General features: G+C 41.3%; 1 protein-coding gene across 2 annotated transcripts in view; it reads left to right on the top strand.

The window, feature by feature from the left end:
• Positions 1-27,080, top strand: part of MAN1A2 (mannosidase alpha class 1A member 2) — a 163,621-nt gene extending 136,541 nt beyond the window's left edge. The window contains exons 11-13 of one of the 2 annotated variants that reach the window (XM_054813961.1): positions 6,809-6,981; positions 17,191-17,306; positions 22,298-27,080. In XM_054813961.1, the coding sequence (XP_054669936.1) occupies positions 6,809-6,981; positions 17,191-17,306; positions 22,298-22,430 (422 nt within the window). In that variant the 3' untranslated portion in view covers positions 22,431-27,080. Of the gene's footprint in view, positions 1-6,808; positions 6,982-17,190; positions 17,307-17,437; positions 19,652-22,297 lie in introns of those variants that run through there. The other variant, XM_054813962.1, reaches the window with a different exon arrangement.
• Positions 27,081-27,784: the final 704 nt, after the last annotated feature.

Below are 27,784 nucleotides of genomic sequence, written 5' to 3' on the forward strand. Positions count from 1 at the left end.
TGTGTTTTGCCACAAATTATTTGGGGAGGATTGAGGGCCATCTTGCATCCTGCTTTTTCACCTCTTTACTGGTAAATATCCTCCACTGCCCATCCTTTCTTTCCATTTTGGCAACAGCAGTCACTTTGCCATGTAACCAGCAAAAGTTGCCACGTGGTCACAGATTTGCACAGTAATGTTGTAGACTGACTTACTTGCCTTAGCTGTGGCATCATTGGAATGAGAGCTTTCCACTGACATTTTGGGTATTCCTTAGTCCTCTGGAATGTGTCTTGGTGATCCCTTGCAAGCTCTTTGAATGCTCACAGTGCATCTCTGGGGCTTTCTGAAGATTTTAGGGCATTTAACTTGGTTGGAAGTGTGGCACAAGTTAAAGCCAACCATCACCTTTTGGACAGATTGTTGCTGGCATGACACAATGCCACATCTCCCAGTGTATAAATAAGACTAACCTCAGATCTGTGAAGCTACCTTAGAGAGGCCACAGCATATTGCACCTACATCTCTTGCTGGGTCAAGCAAAGATACTTGATCTCAGCCCACATGACTCAGTTTCTTCCTCATTACCTAACACCGTTATCATTGGTAGTTGCTGCTGCTTTAGTCAGGATTAATCAGTACTAAGATGAATAGTTTTTTCATAGAGGCAGATGTGGAGGAAGGATGAGACCCCATTTGGGACTTATGAATACTGCATGTGTTCTTATATAAGCTCAGTATAGAGTGGTGATGGAGGAGATCATCCCAGCTCTATAGAAAGGAGAAGGACTTTTCTCTCTTGAATAAGGATACCTTATTCTACATCTCAGTCAAAACAGATAACAGGAGGTATGTCTTGTGGTAGAAACAAACCTATTCCAGTTCAAAAGTAATTTGCTTGACTTCTGCACAGATCTGAGGTTTTTCATAAGGTCCCTGGCCATTATAGTAACCCAACTTGGAGGAAAGTATCCGCTTTTATTACTAAATTGACTGAGTAATTAAAAGCAGATTAATAACTCCCTTCAGAATAGCTTGGGGATTTTTAGCTTTGGACAGTTAAACTGAATCAACATCCTGCTGTTTTTCAGGAGCAAGTCTTCCAGACCTACCGCCTGAGAAGATTTTGCTATCCTACATGCTATTTTCTCACTTCAGGCCCAAGTCTCATTGTCCAAATGTAAAGTGGTCTGTCTACATGTGACAGCCTTCTCCTACATGGCTTGTTACAAGTTTTGCCTTAACCCTTCCAGATGTTGCTACACCCTCTTTACTCCCTTTCCCACCAGCTTGTATTCTGTCAGCACTTCAGTTACCCATTTCATCTGTCATGATCCTGTCAGCTCCACAGTGCTGATTAATACAGAGAAATTGGAAAGTCCTTGCAACCATTCCTGGTGTATTTCCATGGGCATTATGTCCTAATGACAATTGACATCACTGCTATGTAATCAATGAGAGGTTTATGCAGGGGGACAGTTTCTCTGATAGTCTGATTCACTTATTGATGATCTCCAGGAATATCTGAGAAAAGACCTCAGACTCCTGAGTCATAGGCTGGAGAAGTGACAAGGGATATCCTGAGGAGCTCGGGATCTTGCCATGGCTCTGTGAAAATCCCTGTAGATTCTGCTTAAGCTGAGGATCTGTCTAGCACTCCCTGTGAGATGCCTTTCTAAGTCACTAGCTGGAGGAAGATAATGGTCTTTGGGAGGCAAGGACGTGATTCTGATCTGCCTCTGACCAAGGGAGATCTGTTTCCAGGAGCCATTGAATTTGTCAACATGAGATGCCTGAGTCTTTTCCTCTCTTTGGGAAATTGTGAATACTTGTGGCACCCCTTGGAAACACCAAGGATTTGAAAGGACATATTGACTGTCAAAGTCAGAAAACTTAACTGTAACCAGAATAGTCTTGTGATATGTAATCCATGCATGCCTCTGCTTTTTTCTGTACCATAACCTATTGATACATTATTGTTGTGGTCATCCTAAATCTTCCATCCCATGGCAGGAGATTTCAAGTTTTTTCTATAGTGTAGGGTGCTCTCCATTTGGAGAGAAGATTGAGAGAGCCAAAGACAGAAGGCATGCTCTGATCTGTATGCCCATGTACCAGCACAGCACAAGGAATCATAATGCTGTCAGTGGGCACTGGTAAGGCTAAAAGAATACAGCTTCATGCGTTTATGGTGCAAGGTTTCTTGTGTGTGGACTGCACATCTTGAGGTATTCCAGTTACTGGGGATTACTTCTTTGTTTTACATACTTGTATGACTGAGAAACATGGCAAAGGCATAAAATAACTGGTAATGTGAAATGCATATTTTTTCAATGTATTGAAAAAAGATCTCCAATGAAATTGAAGGAATAGAAAGACCACTAACTAATCAATCTGAATAATTAGCTTTCATAGGTATCATAGATGTTAGATTAATAAGCAAAGTTATCTATATAGAATAGAATCATTGAATTATTTAGGTTGGAAAAGACCCTTAAGATCATTGAGTCCAACCATTAACCTAACAGTGCCAAGACCACCACTAAATCACATCCCTAAGCACCACATCTATGTGTGCTTTAAATACCTCCAGGGATGGTGACTCAACCACTTCCCTGGGCAGCCTGTTCCAATGATTGACAACCATTTCAGTGAAGAAATGTTTCCTAACATCCAGTCTAAACCTCCCCTGGCACAACTTGAGACCATTTCCTCTTGTCCTATCGCTTATTACTTGGGAGAAGAGACCAACAGCCACCTGGCTACAACGTCCTTTCAGGTAGTTGTAGAGAGCAATAAGGTCTCCCCTCAGCCTCCTTTTCTCCAGGCTAAACAACCCCAGTTCCCTCAGCTGCTCCTCACAGGACTTGTGCTCTAGACCCTTCACCAGCTTCGTTGCCCTTCTTTGGACCTGCTCCAGCACCTCAATGTCTTTCTGGTAGTGAGGGGCCCAAAACTGAACACAGGACTCGAGGTGTGGCCTCACCAGTGCCGAGTACAGGGGGATGATCACTTCCCTGGCCCTGCTGGCTGCACTGTTTCTGATATAGATTGGCAGCGTGTGCTGATTCACAGCACACAGTATTTTTAGTAAAATATTATTCCTTATTTATAAGAATTTTCCTAGCCATTAGCCGATAATATAAAGTATTGACTGATTACAGAGAGATTATTTTAGGATAAAGTTTTTTGCATGTCTTTAAAGTTTCTGACAAGAACTGTCCTCAGAATCTGGGTACAGCATTTGCTGGTTTTATACGTGTGACAATTCCAATGCGAATAAGCCAGATGACTAAGATTTCAGCAGAGACGTTGTCAGGGTATGAGTAGATGCTGTCTCTGTCCCAAGACTCTCCGTAAGCAGCTAAACAGGCAAAGATGATAAGAATAATTACTTATTTTCCTGAGAAGTGTAAAATAACGTACGTTGATGGAATGGTTCAGAGAGTCTCAAACAAAAGTATCTTGGAGAGTCTCTTCCTCAAATTTTATATGTTAGAACCCAGAAAGCATTACTATAATTATGAATCCTTTCTTACTTATAGGAAATGTGTAGCTGGACTGACTGTAGTCTTAAAGGAACACACACAAAAAATTAAGCAATGTTTTCAGAATTATTTCTAAAATTACATATATAAATATTTATCTAGAGGTCTGAGGATTTGCCCTTATTTTCAGCAATACTAAATACAGCTCTCATTGAAGTCAACTTTAAATCACTTAAAATCTCTTTTTCGATGGTACTGGTTTAGCTTTGTAATTTTACATTATGATGTGAATTTGTTTCTCATCTGCTCTCCCTGACTAGAAATATACCCTATCAGCCCCATTAATACTAAAATAACTGAATTGAAATGTGACCTAGCAGTGTAAAATGTCCTTAGACAGTTCTTTGCTTACACAAATGCTCCTCCAAAAGGTACTGTGTTCATAGTAGCTTCTTTAGTTTAGTCATCTGTTAGTAGAAGTGCTGTGTATTAATTTTACATCCTTGGTTTCAGATAAAAATTCAGTGAGATTGTCACAATCTGCAGGGATCACCCATTCCTTGGGTGGTGTATTTTCTTGGAGTGCCCAATAGTGGTAGAAGTAGATATGAGTAAATAATTAAAGATGTAATGCACCAGCAGGCTACAAAGCAAGAGAAGGTCTCAAGGTTTCTGTAGGTGGTGCATCACCAGAACTGCCTGAAGTCCAGCTTCTGTGGTGAATAAGAGTAATACAACTAACATGGTTTACCTGATTTCCAAAAGGCTTTTTCAAAAGTTCTCTACTCAGGCCTTTTAAGGATATTAAGCAGCTGTAGCACAAGCAGCAAGTACCTGCACGGAGAAAAAGAAATGGTTGTAGTATAACAGAAAGGGTAGAGGTAAATAGTCAGCTATTGCAGCAAACGAATGGTGGTTAACCAGTGGTGCTCTGCTGTATCTGATATATGTTTATACACAGATGTTATGTGTATATATGTGTATAAATTGATATTGTATTTACATTTTATATTTTAATATGTGTATATACGTATGTATAAGTAAAACATATACATACACATATATAAATGATCAGGAAAAGGGCAGGAATAGTAAGGTAAGTGTGCTGATGATAATAACTAAAAAAAAAAAGCTATTCAGGATAGCAAGGATGAAAGACAGCTGAAAAATTGCACAAGGACCTTACGAGGTTGAGTAATTGCATAATAAATTACTAAATTAAATTCAGTGTAGTTAAACATAAAGTGAAAGAAGTTATTCCTAACCTCACATATAAAATGATGAGCTTTTAACTGACCATTACAACTCAGGAAATTGCTCTTGAGATTATGAAAATGTCAGCTCAGTAACGGTCAGGAAAAACAAAGTGAGAAAGAACAAAATAGAACATGTCATTATGTCACTGTATTAATCTTGTCCACACTTTTAGTGCTGTATTTGGGCTGGTCCTCACATTTCAAAAAGGATATAGTAGAATTGAAAGAGTTGCAGCAAAAGGCTAGAAGTATGGAACAGTTTCCATTCAAGGAACAACTGAATCGGGTAGTGTTCTTAAGTGTGCATAAGAAATGGTTTAGGTAGGATACAACAGATTTGCAAAATCAGCAGGGGACTGGAGAGAGTAGATAGGAATCAGTTGTTCACTCTCTTTGCCAAGAGAAGACCTAGAGGCTATCAAATGAGTGTAGTAGGAACCAAGCTGAAAACAAAGAACAACAAAAACAGTGGTTCTACACTGAAGAGGAGGTAGTAGAGATGTGGAACTCCTTAGCAGAGGTTGTTTTTGATGCTTAAGGCTTATGTAGGTTTAAGGAAATACCACATAAGTACTTGGGAAATAAATCTCTTAAGAATTACTGACCACATAAAAAAAGTATGTCTAGTTTTGGAGAAGCCTTCAGCTCAAAAAAATTGGAGACTGGTAGAGAAGCTGTAAAAAGGTATCTTGTATACTTGGCCTGTTCTTCCTCTTCCTCATTCTGGTCTGATTTTGGCCTCTGTTGGAGACGTGATACTGTACCAGACAAACTTTCATCTGGTGCAGTATGGCCATTCTTATCTTCTTAATTTTGGGTAGGTAGAACTCTGCATCTAATCTCATTGATTTTGCAGTAAAAATTGTAATTTTTTTTACTGAAACAGGTAAAATGGCCTATTTGAAAGAAGTATCATAAACATTTCTTGATGGATATTTCCTTACCATGTGTGTGGCTCAAGCACAGTGTGGTGCTTTTTTCTGTTTGCATCCAGGGTCATACTCCCTTGAAACAAAAAGATTAAGGAACTTTTTTGGAGATTTTCTGCTGGGGCACACACTAGCAGATGCTCATATTTTTCATTGTAGTATTCTAAGGTTCCCCTTTCAGACTCATGAGACCATGGTTAATTTGAGCCTCTAGCCCATAGGGATTACATGATTAATCTCTGATAGTTTTTAAAGCTCAAGTGCAGCTTCAGAGTTCAGCACCTTAAAAATTCTGTACCAAAGCAAAGGGTGGGGTGCAGCTGTAGGTAAGAGTGCGTTATTTATGTCAAATTTGAGGAATAATGTGTAGCTGTATAATTAAAAACTACATGTAATTGCATCTTCGTATTCGGGACAGTATTTCTACAGGTACTTCCCTTTTATATGAATAGTCTTCCAGATGCTGGCACAGGGCCATTACAGCTTCCTTTAAGGGCTGAAATAGCAAATCTCTTAGTTCAGAGATCTATTTTCAGATGTGGCTAAGTTTTCATTGCCTAGTTGTAAACCCTTTACTTGAGGATCACATTATGAAGCACATCACTTACGGTGGCCTGACAGCTTCCCTAAACCAAGAGAGTTTGGATAAAGATGCATGTTATTTGAGATGGTACCTGGTTTTGTTCTAAGATCTTTTCCTGCTGGGCTGGGTGGGATGAAAGGACATCTGTTGACTTTTTTTTTCTTTTTTTTTCTTTTCTTTTTTCTTTTTTTTTCTTTTTTTTCTTTTTTTTCTTTTTTTCTCTTTTTTCCTTTTCTTTTTTTCTTTTGGTTGTAAGCACTGATGTCGATCACTTTAATTTTATCCTATAATTGAATGTGTTAATATGTTTATATTCTTAGCGTTTCATTAGTTTTCAAGAGGATTACTGTACTCCTGTCAAGATAGGTTGTTTTCTCACAGGAATTGGATAAATTATTCATAAGAAAAATTATAGGCCTCAACAATAGGAAATATTTATGAGACTGCTTGAAGACAAGCTAGTTTCTGCTTTTCTTGCATGCTTGGGATATAGCAGTCTCCTAGCCACCCTTCCTGCACAGGATTGTAGGGAATAATTTTTTCTTTTTCTTTTTTTTTTTCTTTCCTCTGCAGCATTAAAGCTGGGTCCAGAAGCATTCAAATTTGATGGTGGTGTAGAGGCGGTGGCAGTGCGGCAGAATGAGAAGTATTACATCCTAAGACCAGAGGTGATTGAGACCTACTGGTATATGTGGAGATTCACCCACGATCCCAAGTACAGGCAGTGGGGCTGGGAAGCAACGCAGGTAAATGTATTCATTATCTGTCTGTAAATTAATTCTTCGTATATTCCTTTTGTAGCCACTTTCATCCTCTGGTGCTGAAACCCTTCAAAAGGTAATTGATTTTCACAAGTCACTGTAAACCAGGGCACATATGGGGGTGCACCCAGTTATTCCTGTTTTGCAACTGCTGAAATAGATGCACAGATGAGAGACGTGTTCAGCATTATACAGCTGATGCGTTTTAGGCATGGAAATAGAATCCAGTGGTCATGACTCCTGCTGTTATCAGTAGTCCACAGCCCCCAGGAGAGGTAATTCATCCTGGGAAATGAAAGTGTATTATAAATAACTTTGTTAAGCATGTGCTAGGACTCAGTTTAGATTAAAAGACGAAGCTATTCTTATAGTTTCTTCTTGGTCGGTTATTGAAAGACAAGTAGTAGGACAACTATTCTCGGACACTTTGTAGACTAGAGAGCATATACATATGTATATGTGGGTTGGTATCTTCTTTCTTTTCTTAGTTGTCTGATTGGAAGGAAAATAAAATTGCCAGTCAGTTTAGATTTACTCAATTATAACAAAAGATTACACCACTAGGAGTAGACCAGTAAGGGAAGTGAATAAGTAATGGCACATAAAGCAGAACTTTAAAATTGTTGCTAAGGTTTTTTAGAGACTGCTGGGGTTTGGTTGGTTGGTTGGTTTGGTTGGATTTTTTGGTCTATAACTGCTAGGTTTAAATCTAGTTTTTGTATGTTTTAATCAAATTCCCAAGTGTGAAAATGCTTCTGAGTCTTTCTCATTGGAAATGCTCATAATGGGCTACAGAAGCCGAGATTCATTGTAAGACTCTTAACAGATCTGTGCTCATGGTCTTCCTTCATTCATCCTTTGTACATAGATGGATAACTCCTTTGTCTGATAGTCATAGATTATGGGCTATATGATTAACTAGGCTTCATTTTCACATGACAATATAATATTCTAATTGTAAAAATTATTTGTAATCCCCGAAAGACTTTTAAATGCTTCCTGGGGCTGAACTTGTGAACCCGTTTTGGTCTCATGTTTCTCTCTGCTTCCACCTGCTGGTCTGTACGGAGGTCGTGCAAAACTAATTTGCTGGCCAAGCGGTTTTGTGGTCATCTTCAAGATCTGTGGATTACTACAACTCCTCCACTTCCCTGCTACAGCTCCAGCAGTCTTTGGAAGCATAGCTCAAAGCCAGTTTCAGAGATGCAAATAAACATTAAAGATAACAAGACACTAATGAAATATTTTGAGTACAGCCAAAGGAGATGAGGGAAGAGCAAAGGAAGAGACAAACCAAGAGCCTGGAGAAAATTTATTCTGCAGGTGAAAAGCAGTTTCACTCCACAGACCCAGAAAAAGTACTTGGAGCATGACATCTATTGACAGGTCCGTATTCATCAGGTGGAAGATAGTTAAGGCAGGTTCAGAATATTTAGCTGAGCTCATCCCCATCCTTCCCTCAGCACAGTTACAATCATGTAGAAGAGTCCAAGTATTTTAAGGTTGTGTCTTAGTCCTGGTTAGGTTTTGCCTTGTAGACTGTTTTGTTACAACCAACATGATGTTAATCTGGAGAAAGGTTCCACATTTGTCACATTTGTATTCCACAATGCATTGCTGCTCTCTCAAAAACATCAAACATTGAGTCACATCATCCCTCCTGCCCAAACTATGCATGTTTCTAATATGAGAAAGAAATGTATCCTTGCCAGTGTGTGTACTACAAATGCTTGCTGATCTAACACCAGCTGCTGTCAGAAGCTACGTCTGGATGATCCAAGCTGAAATCGGGTCCTTTGTACTAGGTTAAAGAATTTACAAATATAAATTTTTCAGGCCAAGATCTGTCTCTTAAACACACTGCAAAGCATGTCTCTGAATTGCATTTTGTTCAGTTTTCTCCATTTGCCTTCATGTCTTGGTCCCCATTAATGCTTTCAAACCAAACCTTCCCTTCTTCCTCCCCTGCCTCCAATTTTCTCTGTGCGCAGGGTAGGCTTTTATTTTATCCTTCTGTCAACCTGCATTGAAGTTGTGTAAATCAAGCAGCCCATGTGCCTAACTGACTCTATCCTTACAGAGTGCCTTTTTTGCTTGCTTCCTCAATAAAGAGTTTCTATATCCAACATAGCCATAAAATATTTTTGAACTCTTCGTAAATGGTTTTTCATACCCCTCCCTCCCACAGTTACAGATTTTCTTTCCCCTACCATCATACTAACACAGAAGCTCAGAAGGCTTTTTGTTCCCCATGGTTTTCTGTTCCCTGCATATAGATAATAAGTTCTTGTGTTTCCTCCTCACACCTACTCACTACTTTCCCTTCTTCCCTACCACACACAGCTCTGGTTGTGTTTATTTCTCCATTTATACATAGAGAAGAATCTGGTCTGACACACAGAGCGCTTGGCTTGCTGCTCGTGTACAACACTGTCTGTATTTGCTTTCCTCTTGCCTTTCAGTCACTGAAGCATACTTTGAAATCTGTATTACAGATTTCTCATGGTGAAAGATATCTTCTTAATCAGAAGTCTAGTAGTTCTTTTAAACTTTTGGGGAAACTGAGTGTCATGGTTTAGGCCCAGCCGGTAGCTGGGTGCCACACGGCCGCTCACTCACCCCTCCCCCAGCGGGATGGGAGAGGAGTATAACAAAAGGCTTGGGTCGAGATAAGGACAGGGAGAGATCACTAATTACCGTCACGAGCAAAACAGACTGAATGTAGAGAGGAGATTCATCTAATTTATTACTAGGCAAAACAGAGTAGAGCAATGAGAAAATACAATCAAGTCTTAAAACACCTCCCCCCACCATCTTCTCGGGCTCAACTTCACTCCCGGCTTCAACCTCCTCCCCCCTCAGCAGCACAAGGGGGCAGGGAATGGGGGTTGCGGTCAGTTCAGCACACATTGTCTCTGCCACTTCTTTGTCCTCAGGGGGAGGACTCCTCTCAACATTCCCCTGCTCCAACATGGAGTCTCTCCCACGGGCTACAGTCCTTCACAAACCGCTCCAGCGTAGTCTCTCCCACAGGGTGCAGACCTTCAGGAGCAGACTGCTCCAGCGTGGGGTCTCTCGCACAGGGTGCAGACCTTCAGGAGCAGACTGCTCCAGCGTGGGGTCCCTCCCACAGGGTCACACGTCCTGCCAGCAAACCTGCCCTGGCGTGGGCTCCCCTCTTCACGGGTCTACCGGTCCGGCCTGGACTTGCTCCAGCATGGGCTTCCCACGGGCCACAGCCTCCTTCAGGTGCCTCCACCTGCTCCAACATGGCGTCCTCCACGGGCTGCAGGTGGAATCTCTACACCCCCTCATCCTTCCTCCATGGGCTGCAGGGGACAGCCTGCCTCACCATGGTTTTCACCACGGGCTGCAGGGGGATCTTTGCTCTGGTGTCTGGAGCACCTCCTCCCCCTCCTTCCTCACTGACCTTAGTGTCTGCAGAGTTTCTTACATGTTCTCGCTCCTCTCTCTGGTTGCAAAAGCTTCCTTTAACTCCTTTGTTTTCCTTCTTAAATATGTTATCACAGAGGCGCTGATTGGCTTGGCCTGGGCCAGGGGCGGATCCATCTTGGAGCCGGCTGGCATTGGCTCTATCAGACACAGGGGAAGCTTCTAGCAACTTCTCACAGAAGCCACCCCTGTAGCCCCTCCCGCTACCAAAACCTTGCCACAAAACCCAACACACTGAGTTTTGTTTCTGAGTTCTAAATGGTCTTGTTTTTCTACATTGAACCTGGTGTTTGATGACTGAGTTCTTGGTGGTCTCCCTTATTTGCTTCTTTGAATGGATGAATACATCCCTACCCAAGTGGATTTGGGTTAGTTCACCAATAAGTTAGAAGTCTGCTTTTGTCATTTTAAGAACTCTTCAGAGATGATCTAGAATATATTGCAGAACCACCTGGCTTTTAAGTACACTGCATTACTTAAGTTTCTTTAGCACTCCCAGCCCAGATCTCTCTCTGCCTTTTATCAATGGGAATTTGCACAGAGGACTGGATTGTGTGCGTATGCAGATCTTTGTCCTGCACTTTCTTTATCTATTTCACCATTGGCAGCTTCTTTTTGGTTTTATTATCTAGATTTCTGGACAGAACTTGGGCATTTTAGTGCAGGTGGTGTGCTTTCACCAAGGCCTGTTTTGTCACATCTCTCCAAATCCAATGTCTGTGGAGAAAAAACAGGAAGTTGAATCGTATATTCCCTCAGCGATCATAAATTCCTGTGACAGGGTCTCTTATGTCTTTCCTGATAAAAAAAGGCTAATTCTCCCTAATACTAAGCACTAGAGACAACATCCATCTCAATTGTATCAGGCTAGCCAAATTGGATGATGGTATGCTGGGGGGCCTGGCTGAAGTATTACAGAAATACACATGCAATATATTCAGGGTAAATACAGAGAAGTACTAAAATCCTTTTCAGGCTAATTCTTTGAAAGCAATAAGAGCCACCATTTCACAATAGGCATGTAAAGCCAATTACTAATCTAAGCTGTGTAAATGAAGGGTTCAACTATTTGTTGGGGACTTCCATATCTGACTAAGTAGGATTGCACCATGGAGGCTGCAGAGTTCATTCAGAGTTTCTACTTACAGTGAAAATAATGTACAAGGCCTGAAGTTTGGGCTAACGTTGGGCAAATTGAGAATTTGCAGTGAGATGGAGTAGAAAGCTATATAGCTCTTTACTTAGTGAAGCAAAGTAGACAGAAGAGAGACAGGCGTAGGTTGGAGGTGAAAGAAACAGGGATACGAAGTTCATGGGTTGGAAGCTGTGAGTACCAGAGAGAGGTGTTTTGGGAGGTAAGCTGGTGAAGAAACTGTTTGTATGAGCATGATATTGGCATAGTCAAGAAGAGTCACATATGCAACCACAAAAACACCCTCAGAGGAACTAAGGGACCTGGGGTCTGATCTAGAGGCACCTCCAATTTTAGTTCTAAAGAACTTAGATCAACTCTGACCTCCTTGTGCGTCATGGGCCCTGGAATTTCACTTTATGTCATTTTTAAGCCAAGACACATGTATTTGGCAAGAGTACACTACTGCATGTTCTTCTGTTCTACTCTTGATTTGAATAAAGGGAACTGGAAAATCCACTTCTTTTGGTAGTTTGTTCTATTATTTAATTACTTGTGCTGTTAAAAAATATATGCTTTATTTCCCATTTGAATTTGTCTAGTTTCAGCTGGCAGTCAATGGATTTTCCTATGACTTCCTATACTATATTAAAATTAAAATGTCTCTTATTCCCACATGTTTTCTTTCCAAAGAGTTTTCATGGATTGTAATAAGCTTACTACTGAGTCTACTTAAGATGCTAAACAAATTGTATTGTCTCCCACTGTAAAGCATTTTCTCCAAATGTCTGCACCCACATCAGTTCATCATCCTTTTTTTAAAAATAAATTCTAGAATTGCATATTCCAGTTTTGATTTTAACCACAGCCCTGTGCAAAAGTAAAATTACATTCCTGCTATTGTTTACTGTCCCTGTGTGTGCACCTGCCACAACATCCTATCAGGAACTCATGCTGGATTGTCTCATGTGGCCACTGAATTCTTTACGGGCTAATCTGGTTCTGCAGTTACACAGCCTTTATGTTGAGATTTAGGATTATGTGCCTAGTTATATGAAACATCATTTAGTTTGGGCCCCAGTTCCCACCAGATTACACTGTCTGCTCTTATTTACCTATGTCATTTTTGCCAGCAGTAGTGTTGCAGTGATTGATAAAACTTCAGACCACTCCTTGTGGATCTCTGTGAGAAGCAGCCCTATTTGGTGATGATTTTACATTGCCGGTTTGTTCTTAAAGCTCTGTCAGTAAGTTTTAAGTTAAGATAGTGATATTGGTATGATATAGTGCTGCTTTTGTGTTATCATAACGTCTTATGGTACCATGTCAGTTGCTTTAAAAACTTTTATGTTTATTACATGTCTGCCGTTATCTTTATTTGCCAATTTGTAGACCTCAAAGAATGAAATCACGATTGTGAGCAAGATAGTTTTCTATAAAACCATGCTGATTGGTGTCAATTATCCTCTTATTCTATATTTTTCACATGTATTTCCATAACTGTTTGGTCTAACATCAGGTATGACATCCTAAAATTATTCAGCCTGCCAGTGCCTCATAATAGTAGCATTACTTTGATACCCTTCCAGTCATCTAGGACTTCCCTGTATTCTAAGGTGCAATAAATTTAGCATCATTTTATCAAGGAAACTGGTCTTCAGCTCTTGAGCAAAAGAGTATCCAGGTGGCAGATTAGATGCCTCTATACCAAGTACTCTGAGATGTGTATGAAGGCAGAACGCTGCAGATTTCAAGTGCCTTTTAAGAAGCTTGTCTACAGCACCAAACTTTTCAGCCAGTGTTCTGAATTTCTCTACACCTCTGAATCAAGGACAATTTGTTTATCCACATCTGGATGAACAGCTGTATAGCAGTCTTTCAGAAGAATTTTTCCTCTACAGTTCATTACTACCTGTAGTGTCTAGATCTCTGATCAACTAGGATAAATCCTCTGCCTGTCCTGAACTCCAGTCTAGCCAGAGTCTCTCTCCCCCAAGGAGAAATTTCTGAAGATACAAGTCTACTTGGTAATTGTAAGGAGGAAAAAAAAATCAATATAAATCACATATTTTCTTTTTTCAGGCTTCTAGGCCTGCTAGCTTCACCAGTCTTGCACTTAATTATCCAACCATGAGACCTCTACAGAACAGAGCAGAATCTCAGTGCTGTCTATTGTCTGCAGTCTCCAGATTAAATGAGTTGAAGGAGACAGTGTCTTAACAGTGGTACTGTTTATTCCTTCTTTTCGTTTTGCTGTGGTCACTAGCAAGTTTCTACTGTCCAAGCTGTGGCATACAGTTTCAAGGTTGCTGAATCGTTGACCAGCGGACACCTGCAAGATCAGACTCTGCATGCTAGAAATTCTGGCAGGATTGTAACCATTGGAGCTTTCTTCCCACATCTTGCCACACTCCAGAGCAGGGACAAGGACGTGTTCTGCAGTATTATAAAAAAGGGTATAGTAGCAAGAGGATGCACTTCATTTCCTGCTTAGAAAGTGAAAGTGCTTTGACTCTTGTTCATTCATGTCACAAAGTCTAATGGCTGTAGGACATGTGGGGAGGAAGGTGCAGGTGGTTCCATAAACAGCATATGCATTATTTCTTCAGAAGTCAGCAAAGACACTGATTTTTGTCTTTTCTCTTTTTTTTTTTTTTTTTAATTTGGCTGCCATGTGATAGCCAGCATCACTTGTGCTGTGCAAAAGCATGCAGGCAAAGAGATTGTCGTGCGTGTGGTGCTGTTGGGCTAGATCTGTCACATCCACCTTTCTCCAGACTCTAAAAAAAACCTGGGCAACCCAGATCCCAAGATGTGAATAGTCTTAGTGTAACCCTAACCTGCACCAGTAACCAGATCTGAAAAGAATTCATTCAGACACTTCTTCCGTTTAGGCTCAAGTCCCAACAAAAAAGGGGGCATTTCCATCCAAACTTGGAGAAAGCTCCACTTGAGATAAGGAATTACAGCGAGAATCAGATTTTGCCAGGAAAGTACCTTTCTTGGCATAAGCTCAGGCTCTAGAGCTACAGCCATTCCAGTAACATCCTTTTGCCAGTCTCTTCTCTTGCTTTTAAAAATCTTGGTCTTCAGAAATTTGAAATAACTTTGTACAATCTGGATTATTCTTTGGTCCATGAACAACCTCATTTTTCCACAGGGTAAGAGTGTATACTAGGAGAAGGTTAGCTGTAGTACCTGATGTGCTGTGACTTACTTTCCTAGGTACCTTGCTCATTTGCCTTTTTACTTTTCCTCCTGATTTGATGTTGAGGTGCCAATGACACCAAGCCATGTGGTGCAGTTGACACGCTGGAGGGAAGGGATGCCGTCCAGAGGGACCTTGACAGGCTGGAGAGGTGGGCCTGTGCGAACCTCATGAAGTTCAACAAGGCCAAGTGCAAGGTCCTGCATGTGGGTCGGGGCAATCTCAAGCACAACTACAGGCTGGGCGGAGAATGGATTGAGAGCAGCCCTGAGGAGAAGAACTTGGGGGTGTTGGTAGATGAAAAGCTCAACATGAGCCAGCAATATGCACTTGCAGCCCAGAAAGCCAACCATGTCCTGGGCTGCATCAGCGGAGTGCACCAGTGTGACCAGCAGGTCAAGGGAGGGGATTCTGCCCCTCTACTCCACTCTGGTGAGACCCCACCTGGAGTACCGCGTCCAGCTCTGGGGGCCCCAGTACAAGAAAGACATGGAGCTGTTGGAGAGAGTCCAGAGGAGGCCACGAAGCTGATCAGAGGGCTGGAGCACCTCTCCTGTGAGGACAGGCTGAGAGAGTTGGGATTGTTCAGCCTGGAGAAGAGAAGGCTCCGGGGAGATGTAATTGCGGCCTTCCAGTACCTGAAGGGGCCTACAGGAAAGATGGTGAGGGACTGTTTATCAGGGAGTGCAGTGACAGGACAAGGAGTAATGGGTTTAAGCTGAAGGAGGGTCGATTTAGATATTAGGAAAAAATTCCTTACTGTGAGGGTGGTGAGGCACTGGCACAGGTTGCCCAGAGAGGTTGTGGATGCCCCCCCCCCAGAAGTGTTCAAGGCCAGGTTGGATGGGGCTTTGGGCAACATGGTCTAGTGGAGGGTGTCCCTGCCCATGGCAGGGGGGTTGGAACTAGATGATCTTTGAGGTCCTTTCCAACCCAAACCTTTCTGTGATTGTATAATTTCAGTGATGGTATCTGCCAGCATTCTTCATGCATGTGTCCAATGGAAAATTCTTTGTTTTCCAGTAAGCAAAAGCTATAGTAAGGACCTTGAAGAGTTAATTTTGATTGAATTTGTTTTCTCTGCATAATAAGGGACATAATTCAAAACTTATTTGCTCCCCTGCCTTGACTCCCCATAGCTTCTGTTGAGTATAACTAGCAAAAGTCAGAATTAACGAAAACCTGGGCCTAAAGTACCATGTGGAGAGAAACTTCATACAGGGTAACGGGTTGAATCACAGATTACTGAACTACAGGTGGCTGTGTTCAGTAGTTGGTAATGACAGACATCCTGAGCCACACATTTTCCTTCATCACTGCTCCTTTTCTGTCCCTGCATGAATCTATTAAAGGAGTTGGTGTCTGCTGAGGAAGCACTGCCAAAGCAGCAGGGAAGCGCAAATAACCTGTGAATCATTTCAGAGTTGTTTCTTTGGGGCCAGTTTTAATGGCTGATATCCTTGTGTGCTGTAAGGTCATGCATGTGAGTGGAATAATGAAAGCGTAGGCGAGAGGTGCTCTGAGCTACTAGTGCATTATTTCCAGTCTCCTCCTCTTCCATTGTGCTTTTTGCAGTACTGTGTTGGAGCTGACTGGGTGATTTGTGAATCACGGATCCATTGGCCCCTTTCTGCATGGAATGTTTATGGATTTAAACTTCATGCTTTAAAGATAAAGAGCTCCTCTGCAGTCCAGCACACAAGCTGACTTGAGTTTCAACTGTATAAAGGGGAAGCAGAGAAGAGCACATGTAGGAGATGGAAATGTGGGGAGAAAGCAGCAGCTAGAAGAGTTTATAAGATGAAATCAACAGTCCCTAAAGATGAGTACAGTATTTTATTCCTACTTTCAGTTAAGTCCCTACAACTAGCTAGTAGTCACAGGGTTCCTGTAACTCTTCAGACTCTTCCAGCTGCAAAATCCAGGGATGTTTGTCATCTTCCTATGCACCTCACAGCACCTGTTGCATTAATTGACTGATGGATGTTCTACTCAGTGTTACCTATGAGGAGCCGTACCAGCTCAGAGTAAAAGTCTACTGAGTCCATGTCCTGTCATCAATATCAGTCAACAGTGAATACCCAGGAAAGAAAGTATTCTGCGGAAGAATTCTTCCCCAGAATACTTTCTTAGCATCTAGCAGTTTGCCCAATGTGGTGTCGTTAGTAGCCCTGGAGGGATTTTACTTTGGTATGTGTCCAGTCCCTTTTTATTTTTTTTTGGTCAGCGTAAACTGTTAACATCCACAGCATCTTTTGACAAGGAGATTCACAAAAGAAAAATGCAGCATGGAAAGAGCTTCCTCCTTTGTTAATCAAGCCTGATCCTTTAACGTTTCCCAATTTTGCTCTACAATTAAATTATCTTTTTTTTTTTTTTTCTTTTTCCTTTCTCTTTGCAGGCAATTGACAAGTATTGCCGAGTAAGTGGTGGCTTTTCTGGTGTCAAGGATGTCTATTCCTCATCTCCTACATATGATGATGTACAGCAGAGCTTTTTCCTTGCTGAAACTTTGAAGTAAGTGCTCTTCACTCTTTGCATCTTCCTGTAAAAGCTAGCATCTAAATTCTAGAAGAATATGGTGGCTTAACAAATAATCTGTTGTCTTGTCAGGGTGGTTTATGGTTTGGGCTTTCTTTTTTCCCCAGCTTTAGGGTCCTGGATCAGCCCTTTTTACCAGCAGAAAATACAAGTGGAATTTCCCATACAAGAATCTCATGCTGAGGGAGCTTTAGTTTTTAAGACTTCTGTTTGATTTCTGGCATCACAACAGAGAAGAGGTTATCTCCTTTTAAGCAATTCCCTTTGTGAAAGACTTTTTTTTTTTAAGATACACGGACTTGACATGTTTTATACAAGTACGTGCCATGCTCTGATACTGTAGAACCTGTTTCTCCTGTGTGTATCACTGGAAGGGAGTAAATGCATGGAACAAAAGTTCTTTGTGCCCTTGGATGGTTTTTCTGTATTTATTGCACAACATATTTTTCTAGAATGCTTTTGGTTTTAAGCAAGAATATCAGGCATATTTTATAATCTATTACATGCTGAAATATTTTCAATGCAGTCAAATCAGCAGGACACCTGTAGTCCATCCTGCAGAAGCTATTGCACTCTGTTGCATATTTGGTTCGAGGTAAAATGTTCAGTTATTGGTCTTCCACCATGTTTCTTTTTAATTAATAAAAAATACTATATTAGAATATCCCGTAATCTCTAATTTACAGAAATGATACATGCAATAAGAAAAACTAGTATAAACATAGGAATATGTTATGGAGATTTTATTAAGAGATCCATTTTTAAAACTGAACTAGCATGTCATGACTAGTCATCTCCTTCATCATTGACACAAAACAGCTATCGAGCACTCTTTTGTCACATGGTTGTGATTGCTCAGGGTTTTTGCCTGTGAAGCAGTGTCTACTAATGTGTGACAATTTTCTTGATACTCAAGTTACATCAGCAAATTTGATAATACAGTTCTGGCATTGAAATCTACCAAGATTCCTGTATTGGTTACCTCCCTGAAATCTTGTGAATTTTCTACTTATGGAAGAAAAGTGTCCAAGTTGGCTATATTCCCTACCCCCTTTTTTTTCTTCCTCCTGCATAACAGTTTGGAGAATGTTTTCTTTGGTTAAATCCACAGACAGAAGCCACTGCTGGCAGTGTGCACGGGGCCAGAGCTGCTATTAGGAGATTCAGTTGTTGCCTCTGCTCATATATCCATGCCTTTTTCTGCCAAACTTTGACGGAGGGGATAATGCATACGTTGTTGCACAAACCTGTCAGCAATGAAGACTCATTAAGGTGCCCTTTCTGTCTTTACAACCCAGTGATATGAAAAAACAGTTATAACCATTTGGCAGTCTAGAAAGGCATGCAGGCTTTGCAGAATAAACAGGATTTTTATACAGCAGCAGAGTTTACAGTATCAACAATATCAGATTTTCAGGTTTTAGCTGTAGCTGATGTATGTGAAGATTGATTTTGGGTATTGGAAGCTCAAAATGCAGAGGGGAGGAAGCAGGTCCTGACAGTGGCAGTACAGGTGCCTTCTTCAGGGACCACACTGGCAAGAAGGGGCTCCGAGTTCATCACATGTAAGGGAAGAGCCTGGCTCTTCTATGCTTCTGCTGGCTCCTTACCAGACTCCTCTACATAGTCACAATACTTTGTTTCCCCATGGTGTCATTATAAAAATAAAGTCAGCCACTGTTACCTTCTCTGTTGTCTTCATTAATTTTGTTTCGCTTACTCTTTCGAGTTCATTTTCTGGAGCCTAAAAGCTACACTCCAAAGAGACAGGCAGCACTTTCAAACAGGTCCAAATCAGAGAAGCAATACCTCCCCAGAAGCTGATCTTATATGATTATCTGCCTATAAAAGCCAAATCAGAGAATGAAATCTGCTCCTAAGGGACTTCTGTGGTGACAAGGCTGACCTTCGACGTATTGCCAGAATCCTGTCTGCATCTTAAATAATCACAAATTCTGAAAATTCACTGATGCATCACTCAGTAGCTGGATGTACTATAGTGCAAGCGTTGCAAAAAAAGGCAGTTCTAGGAAGGAACTCAGAAATTTTTACTGGCTTTAGGTTTGAATCATTTCCTGCTTGTGGGGCAAAACAAAGTTTTATTGGAGAGCTGGATATTAGATGTTTGACATTGATGTGATTGGCATAGCCAAAGGAGGAACTGGTATCACCTTGAGATAAAATAGAGAACATAAGGTCAGGGTAGCTCAAATGGCTATGAAAATAAAGACAGAAGGGTTGGGTGTGATGCCATGAGGATGTGGTGGGTTGACCCTGGCTGGGGCCCAGGTGCCCACCAGAGCTGCTCTATCACTCCTGTCATTCACCAGACAGGGGAGAAAAGGCATAACAAAAAGCTTGTGGGTCGAGATAAGGACAGGGAGAGATCACTCACTAATTATCATCACGAGCAAAACAGACTGAACTTAGAAAATTCATCTAATTTATTACCAAGCAAAACAGAGCAGAGGAATGAGAAATAAAATCAACTCTTAAAACACCTCCCCCCACCCCTCCCATCTTCCTGGGCTTAACTTCACTCCCGGCTTCAACCTCCGCCCCCCCCTCAGTGGCACAGGGGGACAGGGAATGGGGGTTGCGGTCAGTTCATCACACGTTTTTTTCTGCCGCTTCTTCATCCTCAGGGGGAGGACTCCTCTCATTGTTCCCCTGCTCCAGCATGGAGTCCCTCTCACAGGAGACAGTCCTTCACAAACTTCTCCAACGTGAGTCTCTCCCATGGGGTGCAGACCTTCAGGAGCAGACTGCTCCAGCGTGGGGTCCCCCACGAGGTCACAAGTCCTGCCAGCAAACCTGCCCTGGCGTGGGCTCCCCTCTGCACGGGTCCACTGGTCCTGCCAGGAGCTTGCTCCAGCATGGGCTTCCCATGGGCCACAGCCTCCTTCAGGTGCCTCCACCTGCTCCAGCGTGGGGTCCTCCACGGGCTGCAGGTGGAATCTCTACACCCCCTCATCCTTCCTCCATGGGCTGCAGGGGGACAGCCTGCTTCACCATGGTCTTCACCACGGGCTGCAGGGGGATCTCTGCTCCGGCACCTGGAGCTCCTCCTCCCCCTCCTTCTGCGCTGACCTTGGTGTCTGCAGAGTTTCTTACTTCTTCTCACTCCTCTCTCCGGCTGCAAAAGCTCTCTCTCTAACTGTTTTTTTTTTTTCCTTCTTAAATATGTTATCACAGAGGTGCTGATTGGCTTGGCCTTGGCCAGGGGCGGGCCCGTCTTGGAGCCGGCTGGCATTGGCTCTATCAGACACAGGGGGAGCTTCTAGCAGCTTCTCACAGAAGCCACCCCTGCAGCCCCCCCCCGCTACCAAAACCTTGCCACGCAAACCCAACACAGAGGAAAATGAAGATGTCCCTCAGAAGACGGGCATAAAATGTGTATTACGGAATGCCTGCTGTGATCTTCTCTGCTATTGATGATAACTTCTGCATCTTCATTCCCCTCAAATTCAAAATTGATACCTCTCCTGAACATGTGTTGTTGCTTCTGAGGTACTTTGGCTCATCAAAGATACTTGGCAAATTATGAGAGTTTCAGCAGTATGAGTGGCAAGAAGGTAGATGTTGAGTGGACAGGAGCAAGGCGCATAAATAGGTTGTGTAAGTTATTCAAAGGAAAAGCATGAATCAAATGAGGAAGGTGAATTTGAGTAAGATGAAATGTTGCTGCTGTCATGAAAAAGAGTTTGGAGACCTGCAGAGGGAGAAAGCAAGGTAGGAGTAAGGAGGAAAGGCAAGGCATGACCCTTTAAAGACACATGAAAAATGTGGAGAAAAAGACTAGACACGTGGGACAACAATCATCTCAGCAAGAAATTTTTATCTGTAAACAGTTAATTGGTGAGTATAGGAAGAAAAAGTAGAGCTTCACTGACTGGATTGTGCTGCAGATACAGCTGGCAAATAAAGGCAATGGGAGAAAGATCAGGCAGAGACGCACGACTGTAGACAGTAGACACTGCCAGCATCTGGTTGAGACAGAGTGAAGTAACAGCAGCCTCTCAAAGCGAAGGCAGAACAATGTGTGTGCGCATTCTGGACGTGACAGAGCCCACTAACGGGACTGACACCCCTTCCTTGTCACGTGCTGCTAGAGTTGTCATTTTCTAGATAGCCGGAAAACACGCCGTAGCAGAAGCTGAGAGGTCCTGTACACCCATGATGTTACACTTGCACTTGCACAGTCAGGTTTTCTGGAAGAAGGGAAATGCCTTTTGAATTTTAGCAATTGAGTTTGGAAGCCTTGACAAAGATCCCTGCAACCATCTCCTACACAGTATAGCACAGCCACATTCAAAAGTGTGTGTTAAGAAAAAAGAACCAAGAATTCTTCCACATGTGTCCAGAAACCTTAATTTTGTTACGTGCTTCATTTGCTCTGCATTGCTTTATAACGTACAACATTTATGAATCCCTTCTGCACAATATATTGGCCCACTTCCCCCCACCAGAAGCCGAACCAGCTTCCAGCATGGTGATGACAAGTCAGATATCTGGTATGGCTTAGTGGCTTCTCTTGTGCTTCCTTGAAATCTTTTATTTGGATAACGAGTATTAGTCATTTCCAAGTAGGTTTATTCTATTAAGAAGAATTTTTTGCCAACTACTTCTCTACTCCCCTGTCCCTAAAATCCTTGTGTTTGGTGTCTTGATGTTTGTTTTACATTGCAAATCTTTGAAAGGAGTCTTGAAAAACAAAAGTTACTTGGAGAGATTAAAATGCTGTCTTTATAGAAACTTTTCATTGAAGGGTTTGATCATGATAAAAATGACTTTTCAGATCATTATAATATGGAAGGTTGTGTGGGTGCTATACAAAGATTGAAAGAAACTAACTTATTTATAGCTTTAACTGTTGACTGGCAGGGCATGAAGCTGTTGTGTTGCCCCTTCCTGTCTGTTGCTCTTCTTTAATACCCACCATTTTTCCTTTGTGTCTTGATATCTAGGTATTTGTATCTGCTTTTCTCCAATGATGATCTTCTACCACTAGACAACTGGGTTTTTAACACAGAAGCTCATCCTCTGCCTGTTTTACATTTAGCCAACACCACACTGTCAGGAAATCCTGCATATCGATAAAAACAGCTCTGTGAAGAGGAAAAGAGACTGTTTTCAGCTCTGATTTGTTTACATGGACCACTTGAGACTTTAAGCAGGAGAGGAGACAGACACTTGATAAAACTAGACCTCCGAGTCAAGCAAACAACTGGCGTGAGAAACAAAGCTCTTCAACATACAGATAAGTTAAAACTGAAAAAAAAAAAGTTCTGTTTTATACATGACCAAAACACATTAGTGTGGTATTTGCAGGACAGAGACTTCTTGCGCTTTGAACCCTAGCAAGACATGGAATCTACTGTTTAATATAAACACAGCAGCATAAGGAAGAAGAGGCTTTCCCGCCCAGGGAGAGGAACTTGCTGCTGCTGCTGTTGGCTGTTGCAAGGAACAGCAACATACAAGTCAACTCTTCAGATCGGGTGGGTTCCAAATACCTAGATTTTCTCCTTCTTTTCTTTTTTTTTTTGTTTGATGATGGCATGATCAAAGCAACAACAAAAAGCAACACCACTGAACCAGCAGCATCAGGATTTGAATTTTTTTCTGTACCTGTCTGAATTTTCTAAGGAGCATCTGTTTGTCCAGACTGGCAGCCATTCTCAGGTCCTCTGAGCTATTAAAACTAAACTGTAAACTATAAAAACTATTGCCTCCTCATTTTCCCTTTTCAAAATAATGCTGAAAGATCTGTGTTATATGCTTACATCCAAAAAAACAATTCGTAAGCATTTGGTTTGTAGTTCACTGTCAGCAATGTGGGCTTATTCATTTGGCAAGCTACAGTCACAGAGTCTGGAACATATCGCAGGGGTAGGAAGGATCCTGAGTTCCCTTTCCTCACAAATCCTGTCACATGGAAAAAAACATTCTCTTATTAGTCCTGTTTCTTTTAGCTAAACAGAGATGACAACATGAGAAAAACAGTCTCTCATGATTTATATAACAGCATACAGTATATGGCGCTTAAAAATGCTCCCCTTGAGCTAAGCAGCAGAAGTTGGTTGCTTTTTATTTTTCCACATGACCGGGATTTTTCCTAAAAGTTAAATTTCATCCTTTGGATACTATTCATGGAACCTTCTTTGCAGGTATGTGTCTCACAGAAGCCCAAAACTGCCTTTGATTTAGTTTACAAAACTTTTCTTCTCAGTGCTCCAGTACAAAGCCAACATGATCTTCTTTGGAAGCATCAACTTTTATATATGAGTGGAAAAAGACACAAGAGTCTCTTGTTCCATTAGTTTATGAGAAATGAGATGCTGTTACCTGCATGTTTTGGGGTTTTTTTTCCTAGGCTGGGCTAGACAGTATCACTTAAATGCAGTCTGCTTCAGTCTTCATTTATTTGCTAGAATAAGGTTTGTCTTTTCAAGTATATCTCAGTCTCTTTTTTTTACCATTGTTCCAGAATCCTTACAGCTCAAATTATTCTTTTTATTCCCCTTTATAGCTCTCATATCCTTTTGCTATGATGACTGACCCCTTTGCTGAAAAAGAGCTGTGAGATGCTCCTTTCCCTCCTAATTAGTGCACAGGTTGAGTCTTTAAAAAATCTTTATTGTGTTTTCATACTGAAGTGAGTGGAAGAATTCAGTGAGCTACAGTAGTACAGCATCAGACCTAAAGGGAGTGAGTGCTATTTCTCCCCCTCAAAAATGTTTATATATGAAGTTTTATATATAAAAGCTTTTCTCTCCATCATATCTGACTGTACATTATAGTAGAGTTTCCCCCCTAAAATTTTTCTTCACTCGTGTTTCACACTTAGACACAGAAATCATCACATCATCTAAGAAAAAATGTGATCATCAGATGCCTTTTTCCAGACAGTTACTTTAGTTTAAGAGGAGGAAGACATAGAGCTTGGAAAAAACTCCAATCTCAGTGTTTTTACCTTGATATCAGTCAGTTAGTTACTGTAATTTGCAGCAGTATCTTAGAAATTATTTGAGAACTGATAAAGTAATAGATACAGTAAATAATACTGATTCAAGTAATTGTTTATTTAAATTTAGAAGTAGCTTAATAAATGGATTCTTCTTACTGGTCCCACATTAATTTATTTTTCTAATTAGTATTCAGTGACTTACTGAAGAGCTAGTAATTTTCCATTTTTCAAAGTTCAGATATGTCGTATTTTCAAATTGAGTTTTTTGCATCCCGTGAGAACTGTTACTGGTTTAAAACTGCACTCGTTCTCCTAAACCTCTCTGGTTACAAAAGAGAAAGAGGAAAAGCAGACTCTTCTGTTTAAAGAAAAAAAAAAGGAAGGAAAAAGGCACTTTCCAGCCCACATGTCCATCCCCGTACACCTCCTGATAAATGCAGGCGTAGAATGGCTGCCAGTCTGTTCAGAGAAAGGTCAAGGACAGAATTCTGGAGTCCCAGAAACAGCAAACTTCTTATCACTCACTGTTTGCTGCTCTTCCATCCCTCTCTTGCGAGTTAAAGAGTGACCCTTCAAATTAATTCCTCCATGAATCCCAATGGGTTTACTCACTGCCACAGGAATGCTTGACTTGAAGACCTAAGCCATTTCATGTTATGGGATGGTATTTTTCTCAAAGCAGATGTACACTACTGCTGTTTCTTCTTTGTGTAGACAAGCAGCAGGTACCAAATAAAGGACACTTGTTTCTCATTTTCCAGTTGCCCCAACGGCTGTTAGTTTCTGCTCTATCACTCTTTAAAATACAAACTATCCTTTTCCTCCAGAAGCTACTGATCTGCATAGTCTATCAAAAATAACGCATTTTATGAACTAATTGCTGTGTCATTCATGAATCTCTCCATCCTGAGATTTCCTAGAGATTTCAAGCTGAGTTTGGAGGTAATGGGTTCTGAGCGAGGTGGGTGCATAATAACCAAGCACCACGGATATTGAAACTTCCAACTGAAGTCACGTGCCCTCATTCTGATCTGAAGTAGGTTCTGATCTGCAGAATGGCATTATGTGCAACCCAAAGTTCAGACTGTTTTCCCTCTGGGTACATAAGGTACAGTAGAATATTGTCATTTTCATTCTGTTGCTGGTGTCTTACCTACTTTCATGAAGATAGAGTGTAAATTTAAGCACAAAATGACTTTTTAGTCCTAGTTGTTTCTGAGTCTTGCACTGTATTCTCTAACAAAACAATCCTCGTTTTCTTTAGGTAGCTGTCCCATTTTAGCAATTTCTACAGTACCCTCTCCTCTTACAGGATAAAATAAAGAACAGAAAATCATGTACGTTTTTGGCACACTGGATTTGGGCAAGAGCCTGGAAATCCCAGAATTGTCTATTTCCTGTTTGCATGCAGTCAAAACAAGGATGTTCAGTTCTTTTCCTAATCCAAGCCTCAAGCTTGCCTGTTGGTCAGGATCTGCTAGCAGTACATTTTTTTTCTAACACTTACAGCTTGACTTTTCAAAGAAGCCAGATTTCTGCAGCTCCCATTGACCACCCTGGAGCTGTGTGTGTCCTGCAGTCAAGAAGTCAACTTCTTAGCTTTGTCCCCTAAATAAAAACAAAACCCTTGAATGATATTCTGGGTGTTCATTTTGCTGCACAATATTGTCCTTAAAACTGAATGCTTAAGAAAAGTATGGAAAATAGTAAGTACGCTGGAGTAAAGGGAAAAGCAGGTAGTTCCCTGTACCAGTCAACCTTTGAGGCTCCTTTAGCTCCCTACTCCAGATTTGTGGATCACAGTCTTCTACCTCCCAATCACTGACATATTCCCACCTAGTATTTTACAAGATTTGAATGTTGAGTATCTGCGTTCTGAAAAGTGAAAATAATTACATGCTCCCTGTAATAACATCATTTAAGGTTAAAGGTCTACCCTGTGCTGACTTAGAGCTAAGCAAAGCCCTGTCAGGCTGTCTTTTTTTATCCCCTCTTCTATCCCTCAGGAAATGATACTACAAACCTTCATAATGTGAGTCTCCCTAGTTTGAACAGAGAAGTGGTTAATAGTGTTAACATTGAAAGGATCAACAATGTAACCTGACATCCACAGAAAATGGTGAGGCAGTTTACATCTCAGGGCTGTAGTAACAGGCTCTTAGCAAATCGAGTCTGTTACGTACATTAATAAGTCTAGTCATGTTTTTAAGGGGACAAATAAGAAGCAGGCTTCTTGTTACCAGAGAAGAATGAAAGCAAGCTCTTGATCCACACTGTAGTTCAGAGGTCTGTTTACCCTAATAAGACATCCCTCTTCCGCTCCTTGAATTTTGAGAAACAGTCTTCTGACTCAAGAGTTTGAATTGCCATACGAAGAGGAAACCCAAGCTCTTTTGCAAGTTATGTGCGTACAACTGTAGCAGAGATGATAAGCACTAGCTGCTTCGGCTGTCAGCCCCTTCTAACAAACTGCTCTGTAATTGCCCAGAAAAGTTGGGAACCACCAAAGTCAAAGGAGACAGCCTGACTTGTTAATGGTGAATTGTTGCCTTTAATCCTAATCGCTTGGTGGGAGTTGGATTTGCATTCTGCCTTTATTCTTGCTTTGTCTAAAAGTGACAGATTATTTTTCCTCCAAAATAATAAAAGGGCAAAAGTCTATCTTCTGATGTGGAAACCTTCTGCCTCTGACCTGGAATCCTGCATATGTACTTTTTACAGATTAAAAAATAATATTGTATATAAAAAAGATTGAATAAAGAATGTCTTTAAGTGAAAAAGGTGCGGTTTGTGTCCTTTGCCTCCAATAGCAACCTCCTGTAGCATTGAACTGTGAAGCTGATCCTACTTCATAGGCTTGGTGGTGCTGCAGCCTTTCTTGCCCCTGCAGCTCAACTAGGACTTCGTCAACTTAAACATGTATCAAGACCCCCTATTGCAAAATTAAACCTCTGTACCTCTTGATACCTTTGAAATTTCTACCCTTCTGTTAAATTTATGTGCAAGTGACTAAAAAGTTCAAAGATTTTTAGTGATGAGGATAAAGGAGGTAGGCAGACAAGCAGTGCTACCAAATAAACTTAATTTTCTTAAGACACCAGGTTAAAACCCTAGCTTTTCTTGATATTAAATAGCCAGGGAATTGGACAATTAAGTCTGTCCATCCATTCCTCTGCCCTCTGTGAAAAGGAAGAAGTTTTTAGTTGTTTAAATGTTGTTCACAGGGAAACTGGTATGAAGAAATCTCTCCAAGTCAGCCTGTTTTCCCCCTGGACCTTTAAATTCACTGGAACTGCTGCTATAGCTTTCTGTTTTGCAGTACAGCAAGTGTATAAGCAGATTTGTTTTCTGATTCATGTTAACTGCAGGTAATCCTTACAATCTGACATCACCCATATTGCTCATACACGGTACCTTGTTTTCACAGCGTGCTGTGACTGCCATCCTGTGCATCCTGTTTCAGTGCTTTATATCCAATGCCCAA

The sequence above is a fragment of the Grus americana genome, chromosome 1, assembly GCF_028858705.1.
Source record: "Grus americana isolate bGruAme1 chromosome 1, bGruAme1.mat, whole genome shotgun sequence".
Lineage (NCBI taxonomy): Eukaryota > Metazoa > Chordata > Aves > Gruiformes > Gruidae > Grus > Grus americana.